At 32.9% G+C, this 8,745-nt stretch overlaps 1 protein-coding gene across 1 annotated transcript; it reads left to right on the top strand.

The window, feature by feature from the left end:
• The first annotated feature begins 5,921 nt into the window (after positions 1-5,921).
• LOC138342071 (uncharacterized) lies at positions 5,922-6,512 on the top strand. Its single transcript, XM_069294253.1, has one exon. The coding sequence runs from the start codon at positions 5,922-5,924 to the stop codon at positions 6,510-6,512; it is 591 nt and encodes a 196-aa protein (XP_069150354.1).
• Positions 6,513-8,745: the final 2,233 nt, after the last annotated feature.

The following is an 8,745-nucleotide window of genomic DNA, read 5'->3' as shown; positions in this document are numbered from 1 at the left end:
TGTCAAAAGCCTATTCTATACACTCGGTGTTCATGGCTAAAAAGAACACAACCTTAAGAACCATAAACAGTAAAGGGTTAATATTGTGACTTATGATTGTCTAGGTATACACCAAAGCTCGACGGTTCAAAGATACCACATCTACCGATTGACCGAATATATCCGACATATGTTCACTATGAAAAGTCTGAGGGGAAACCTACTTATCCATATGCAATTAATTATTGTCTGTAAAGTACACACTTTTCTGTGCATTCCTATGTTATAACCATTCCCAGTCAATGTGGAGATTATTGTGTATGTAGCAAGAATTGATGGAAAATAGAGAAAAAAGTTGAGAAGTTGAAGAGTTGGGAATTTTAAAACTCCTCTTATGCTTTAATGAAAAAGCATTTGTCTCTCATTGGTGGTGGAAAGAAATATAGAAGAGTTTAAATATAGAAACACTCCTATTAATTGTTAAAACGGTTGGAAAGAGGGACCCCTCTCGCGCTGTCGCTCGCTCGGCTTCGGCTTCATTTTTGGCTTTGGCTTCGGCAAATGGTCGATCGAGAGATTAATTTTTGGACAAAGTTTATTTTAATTAATTAATTAATTAATTAAATGGCCAAAAATATTTTCAATTAATTAGTTTATAACAGAAACGTTTTCAGTTATTTAGTTGAAATTAACCGAAACATTTTAACTTTTTAGTTGATTAACCCGATCCGATTCGGATCCGCGCGCAACCTGTTTGATTTAAAAACTTTCCCATTTTATTTAAATTTTCCGTCATTTTTGGAAATGAATGTTCTGAAAGGTTGCAACTTTCAGGAACAGTCAGTACCATTTGAAAGGTTGCAAAGGATTGAAACCTTTTTGGAACTTGTTCTTCTTGCCTATGAGTGCTCAAAAGTCAAATCTGTCATCAGCATTTGAAATATGTTGGAGAAATAAGTAAGTATAACAGTATGAAATGTTGGAGAAATAAATATATTAAATCTTTTAAGTTTCTTAGCATGATTCAATCTCTGCATCCATTTTCTGTAATTATTTTCTTCTTCAGTTTTACTATTTGAATGAATTTAGATTTACAATAGTGCACAAAACATACTTGAATGAAGGGTAAAACGGTCATTTAATTAGATTTGTTATATATAAAAAGTTTATTTAGTGTAGGGGTATATATATATATATATATATATATATATATATATATATATATATATATATATATATATATATATATTAAGTGAAATTATCAGCGCGCCGCACGAGAATGTAATGTCACGAAATATATAATATAATACTTAAAACCTATCAGACAATAAAACTAAAACACTATATTATCTTACATAAAAGATTAGTAATAGAAAGTAAAATAAAAATATTCCATCGTATCATTTATCCTTATTAACATATGCATAAATTTATGATTGTAAAAATACATACTAGGATTTGCCATAAGCAATGGTATTGCTGAGCCACTCAACATAAGTAAAGTGCACAAATATTTGAAGAAGAAGAAGAATAAGAGGAGACAAATTTTTATTATGCCTTATCAAAAAATTACAACTAGTTGGAAAAGTTGCAATTCTTCAAAAAGGTTACAATCCTTCATAAAAGTCATGACTTTTCATAACAATCGCAATTCTTCATCAAAGTCGCAATTTTTCTTAAAAGTCACAACATTTCATTAAAGGAAAAGGATAATTTTAAAAATAAATAAATAAAAAATGGAATCTTGATTTGTGATGGCGCCACGTAAGTGAACCTAAAATTCTCTTTTATATATATATATATATATATATATATATATATATATATATATATATATATATATATATATATATATATATATATATATATCCCAAGAGCTAGATGATGAATATAATTTATTTTCTTAAATGTGTATATAACTTGATTAATTTTTCCTAATCGAAGTTCACTTATTTATACTATATTAGTAGTGTCAAAAGTTTAATGAAAAGCAAAGTTTCAATATAATCAAGTGTTCCACATAAATCATTAGTTTTGATTCAAATATTATATTTATGTTTAAAATATAAATTTTATGTGTAGAATAAATAATCTTATATAAAATCTTGTGAGTAAAGTAATTATAGTTTAAAATTTATAAATTAAAAATTATGAATCAATCATTTCAATTGTATAACTAACTTTAGTGGTTTAGTTTTCTTTTTTTCCTCTCAAATAAGTAAATTATGAATTAACTATTAACCAACACGTATAACTTGGGGGTGTTTGGTTTAAATATAGTAAAATATTCTTTTGCTAATTTTTACTAATAATAATAATATATATATATATATATATATATATATGAACTCTTGAAACTATTGACCTTAATGACATTGTAATAACATTTTGAAATTTGTGTATTACTCAATTAAATTTATATCTATAAACTTACTCAACCCTATCTCTATTTATTACTTAAACTCTCCGTCTAACTATAAATACAGAGTCCATCGCCGTTGAATCTCACAAAAAAACCCATTAGTTTGTCCTTTTTCTTTTCTGGTTTCTCATTTTTCTCCGAAAAAAAACAGAACAAAATGTTGAGGGTTTGGTACAAGCTAAAGAAGGCGCTCTCACTTAAGCGCAAGGATCACGGTTCCCAGAATGAGATATACCATTTCAATACACCGGTTATTCCGCCGTTGCCGTCATCGTCACCATTCTCCTTATCTCGTTTACCCAACCCCACTGCACGTTCATCCAAGGTCTGTTTTCATTTCTCCTCTCTTTTTATATTTTGTTTTATTTATTTTTTTCATTTACTCCCTTTTTAGCCTAAAATTCTCCATTCATGTTCCCCTTTTTACTTTCCGACAATATTTAATTGCTTAACTACTAAAAGCGGCAAATGACAACAAACAACAAAAAAATTGTGTTCTTTCTAAGTGAAATTTAATTCTTGTTCTTATTTAAGTACCCTTTATTTGTAATTTTTATTTAGATGACAAATGAGGCGGGCAGAGCGTTATAGTTACATAGTAAATCCAGCTAAAATGATGAAGATTTCAATCCACCAGCCCACCCCTACCCCATATAGCATGATTTGTTGTAAATCCTCCCCGCATAAATTATATTTTTTAGAAATAATATTTATTTAAACTCATATAAATTGCAGTGTGCATAAATTTATGAAAAAATATAATTTAAACTTACCCCTTCTTGTCGCATCGCATTCCCTAATTTTGATCTTAATTAGTTTTACTATTATTTTCAATGTATCGATGAGGGTATACATTGAATTATTATTTTTTTACATTTTTCATGGCATTGATTAGTGAACTAAAGAAATTCAGTTCTACAATATAATATTGATTTCTTTAATTTCCTTTTGACGCCCATTTTAAAAGCAACAGGGTATCATTCTTTTGTGGCACAATATATTATATAAAACATTGACCATTGTTGAATTTTACCATATAAACGTTTTAAGTTGATTTTTTTAATCAATTAAAACAGATTTTTTTAATTATTATTTTAAGTATTGAAAATGACCACTATCTTTCATTGATTAGTATAATTAGCTTGATATAAATGGTTGACCTTTGTTGTATTTTACCATACAGACATTTTAAGTTGATTTTTGCAATCAATTAAAACATTTATTATTGAATTTGAACAGAACATTTCATTTATTTATTTTATAAAAAAGACCACTACTTTTCAGAATTTAAGAAGAAAAACTTTAATTAGAGAATTTAAGAAGAAAAACTTTTAAGGATAATTTCAAAAATCTTTCTATTAAGTTTGACTCAATACACTAATCCGGTGATTTATAATATAATACTTATCTCCCCTATTTTGAGTTTATTTTTTATTTATAATTATTTTAAACCATTTTTATTATTCAAAACAATTATAATTTTAATCAATATTATGCACTTTTAGTTAATTAATTTTATTAGTACCTTATCAGAAATAAAAGAATCATTAACTAAAAGAAGAAAACATCCTATATCTTGTTAAGCAGTTGATGTGCTCAAGGTGGTTCAAACACCATTTTCACTAAGACTAATAGATGTTTACATTTTAAATTTGTGTCTTGTTGCCATGTAAATTGTACGAATTTTGATTGAAGATTGGTGTGTTGCTTTTGTATTCAATTATTATATTGTTGTTGCAGGTAACATGTGTAATTTGCCTTGGAGGTATGGAAGTTGGGAAAGGTAAGGCCATATTTACTGGTGAATGCAGCCATTCTTTTCACTTCAACTGCATCGGCGAAAATGTTAAGCATGGGAGCCTCCTTTGCCCCATCTGTAGATCTAAATGGAAGGATATTCCTTTCCAATTTGCTACTGATGTTGCTACTACAGAGCGTCAAGTTCGGGTGCTTTCGCCTGTTAATGCCTCTCGTCCTTCAACAACAGTTTCTCGACCACCTCCCCGGCACGTCTCAAGCGATATAGGCGTCAGTGTCTATGATATAGGTTCAGACATTCAGCACTCAGACCGCGGTTAGTTCGGCTTGGTAGTGTTATTGGTGACTCCTCATCTTTCGAGGATGATCTATATATTTCGTTCATTTGTTACTATTTCAATTTTCAGACGTTAAGAGTTAGCTAGGGGCTTGTCCTTGCAACTCATCTCAGTAGAGGCTTTAAAACAGTCACATTAGCTACAACTTATGTTTATTCAGATACTTGTTGTTTTGAGTTTAATAAACCTATTTCAGATTTAGCTTCTGCATCTGTATTTCAGTTCTATGCATGTATATCTTAGTATCATGCTAGTCCGTCAGTTAGTTTGGGGTCACTTGTGGCGCTAAGCACCATATTACAACTACAAGGTAGTGTCGGATAGTGACATAGTGAGAGCATGAATGGATAAAAAGTGACTCTCTTGAAGCAAATAATGTGCTTTGTCATAGAAAATTTGGGGCCTTCAGACCGGCTAGCTATGAATCGGTTGCCTTGTTCCTTTCACCCTTACATTAACAAAGGGCAGAGGCAGAGGATATGTCAAGTTTCCCTGTTTATACTTATGGGTTCGGTTCAAACCATGATTCTTCTGCTCTGTATGCTATTTCTGATGCATCAAGAGGCACATTTTCATTCATTGAACAGCTTGTTACTGTAGGCTCATCGCTTTTACGAACCAATCCTTGGCTAAAAGCTTCACAATTGCACATAATGTGTTTCTTTTACTGATTCCACTCCATTATTGCAAATTTCAGCCTGGTGTATTGCAACTGTGGCCCTAGTGGTCGCAAGTGAGACACACCAGAACTTGAAGAATTAGTATCTAAAAGGCAAAAATGGTGTCAAAACACCACCGAACCCCTAGTTTATCCTCTTAAACTATTTCAACAAGTTCCGAAATACCAAGGCAATATATATGAATTTTAACCTAGAACTTGATTTGGCATGGAATAACTCAAAAAGAGGGATTTGATTATGCTATCAAATTTGTGTTTTATGATTAAATCTGTCACAACCCGATTATGATGATATATATATATATATATACTAGAAGGGCATGACCTATGCTCAACACGGGCCCAACGTAGGGAGTTTGTTATAAACAACCTATTTATATGCCACAATTTGCAATGACTCAACTTAATTATTCAAGTGATGTGCAACAATTTAGTGAAAGGGGTGATCTAGTAAGGTAGAAACAAAGTCTCTTAATTCAAGCATCTACAACAATGTGTTATTACGTGTCTCATGATCTGCTTTGAATAGGTCATGTTCTATGTTAGTGCAACTGCCCCTCTACTTTTTTAATCAGTTTGAAGTTCAATAAAAGTTTATCATTTTTCAGATTTCAATTCATCTTGCTGTTTTAGTTAATTAATATTGTTATCAGAGTCCTACTTCTTAAGGGACTTGTGTGAGACTTACGAGGTTCTTTTCTGAGTGTTTATCCATGTAATATTATCTTCAAACACCATTAAAACAATGGAGAATGCATGCTCTTTTTCTGCAACTCCACCAGTTTTCGATGGAGAAAACTATCAAACCTGGGCAGTGAAAATGCAAGTTTATTTGGAGGCTAATGATTTGTGGGAGGTTGTCGAGGAAGACTACGAAGTGCATCCTCTGCCAGGGAATCCGACCATGGCTCATATTAGAACCCACAAGGAAAAGAAGACAGGAAAATCCAAAGCTAAATCTTGTCTCTTTGCTGCAGTTTCTGCCACCATTTTCAGTAGAATAATGACATGTAACTCAGCCAAAGCAATTTGGGATTTCCTTAAGAAAGACTATGAGGGAGATGAAAGAATCAAAGGAATGAAAGTACTGAACCTGGTTAGAGAATTCAAGATGCAGCGTATGAACGAATCAGAAACCATTAAGGATTATTCTGATAGGTTGCTTGGGATTGCTAATAAGGTAAGAACGATACTTGGAAATGAATTTACTGATAATACAATAGTTCAAAAAATACTTGAAACTTTACGTGAGAGATATGAGGCAACTATTGCTTCATCGGAAAATACTAAAGATCTGTCTAAGCTTAGCCTCGCAGAGTTATTGAGTGCACTGTAGGCACAAGAACAACGAAGAATGATGAGGCATGAGGGATCCATTGAGGGAGCATTACAAGCCAAGTTGCAGTTCAACTGCCAGGGGAAATAAAGGAAAAGGAAAGAAAGGGAATCATGGAAAATACAAAGCAACAACAATGAGAAATGGTGTTACTGCAACAACAGAGAAGGTAAAATCCTCCCTGCCAACATTGTGGGAGGAAAAATCATCCACACTTCAAGTGTAGGAGAAAACCTGATATGAAATGTAGAAAGTGTCACAAGCTCGATCATGCTGAGATTAACTGCAAAGAGAAGGGATTACAAAAACCAAATGATGCACAGATTGCAGACCAACAAGAAGACTAGCAACTATTAGTGGCCACCTGTTTCGCAAGCAAAAATTCAAGTGAAAATTGACTTGTTGATAGTGTTGTACGAACCACAAGACCAGTGATGAAAAGATTTTCAAAGAACTTGATAGATCAGTTAAATCAAGAGTTAGGATCGGAAATGGAGAATACCTAGGGGACTGTAGCAATAGAAAGTTACAAAGTACAAAACTTATTTATGAAGTTTTATTTGTTCCTGAAATCAATCAGAATTACTAAATATTGGGCAACTCCTAGAAAATGGATTCAAATTATATTTGAAGATAAAGCATGCCTGATCAGTGATCCTAGTGGTCAGGAAATATTCAGAATTAAAATGCAGGGAAAAAGTATTTTCTTGAATCCATTGAATGAGGAACACATAGCTTTTCCAAGCAAGCTCACTGTAGCGGAAACGTGGCACAAAAGGTTGGGGCACTTTCATCACAAAGCTTTATTGTTTACGCGAAGGAGAAAAATGGTAAATGGTTTACCAAACTTGGAGGAGAACCTTTCAAGTTGTAAGGTTTGCGTGCTTGGGAAGCATACTAGACTTCCATTTAAAAGTTTCACTTGGAGAGCAACAGAAAAAAGTTGCAAGTCATTCACACTGATCTTTGTGGTCCACAAAGAACTCCATCACTCAATGGCAGTAGGTATTATATTATGTTCATTAATGATCTAACAAGAATGTGTTGAATTTATTTTATGAAGTTTAAGTCGGAAGCTGCTAGAATTTTCTTGAAGTTTAAAGCTTGGATAGAAAATCAGAGTGGCTGCAAGATTCAGGTCATAAGGTCAGATAATGGAACTGAATATACCTCAACTATGTTCAATTCTTTTTGTGAAGAAGCTGGAATTGAGCACCAGGTTACTGTCCCTTATTATCCACAACAAAATGGAGTGAGTGAGAGAAAAATTAGAACAAGCATGGATATGTTAAGATGCTTGTTGCATGAGAAGAATCTACTAAAGAGGCTGAAGCAACAAACACTGTTGTTTTCTTTCTGAATAGACTGCCCAAGCGGGCAGTGGAAGGAAAGACTCCATTTGAAGCATGGTATGGTGTCAAACCTCTTTTGAAAAACCTCAAGATATTTGGATGTCTATGTTTTTCCTATGTTCCAGAGGTTAAGAGAGACAAGCTAGATAAGAGGGAAGATTTGAGAATCTTCATTGGCTATAGCTTATTTTCTAAAGCTTATAGGATCTTTCAACCTCAAACAGACAAGATTATGGTAAGTAGAGACGTTCAATTCCTTGAAGATGAGCAATGGGAATGGAATGAGGAGTCTCGAGTTAAAATTCATAATTCACAACTTGATTATGATGACTTGGTGGATGATCAACCTATTAGGGGAACAAGGTCACTCTCTGATATTTTTGAGAGATGCAATGTTGTTGTTTTTGAACCTGCAGGTATGCGGAAGCAAAAATGGATCAAAATTGGACAAATGCAATGAAGGAGGAGCTGACCATGATAGAAAAGAACCAAACTTTGAAGCTCATGGAAAGACCCCAGATAGAAAAGTGATTGGAGTTAAATGGATTTTTCAAACAAAGTTAAATCCAGATGGTTCGGTAAACAAACACAAAACTAGATTGGTGGTGAAAGGCTATGCACAAGTTTGAGGAGTAGATTTTTCTGATACGTTTGCCCCAATAGCCAGTTTGGAAACAATTCAGATTCTTTTGGCTATTGCGGCATAGAAAAATTGGAAGATTTTTCAAATGGACGTGAACTCTGCTTTCTTGAATGGTCTACTACATGAAGAAATATATGTTGAGCAGCCAGAAGAATTCAGCGTACCAAGACATGAAGATATGGTTTATTTGTTAAAGAAAGCTCTATACGGTCTAAAGCAAGCTCGTAGAGCTTGGTAC

The sequence above is a fragment of the Solanum lycopersicum genome, chromosome 2, assembly GCF_036512215.1.
Source record: "Solanum lycopersicum chromosome 2, SLM_r2.1".
Lineage (NCBI taxonomy): Eukaryota > Viridiplantae > Streptophyta > Magnoliopsida > Solanales > Solanaceae > Solanum > Solanum lycopersicum.
The sequence above is the reverse complement of the archived record's forward strand: the minus strand, read 5'-3'. Positions and strand labels throughout refer to the sequence as shown.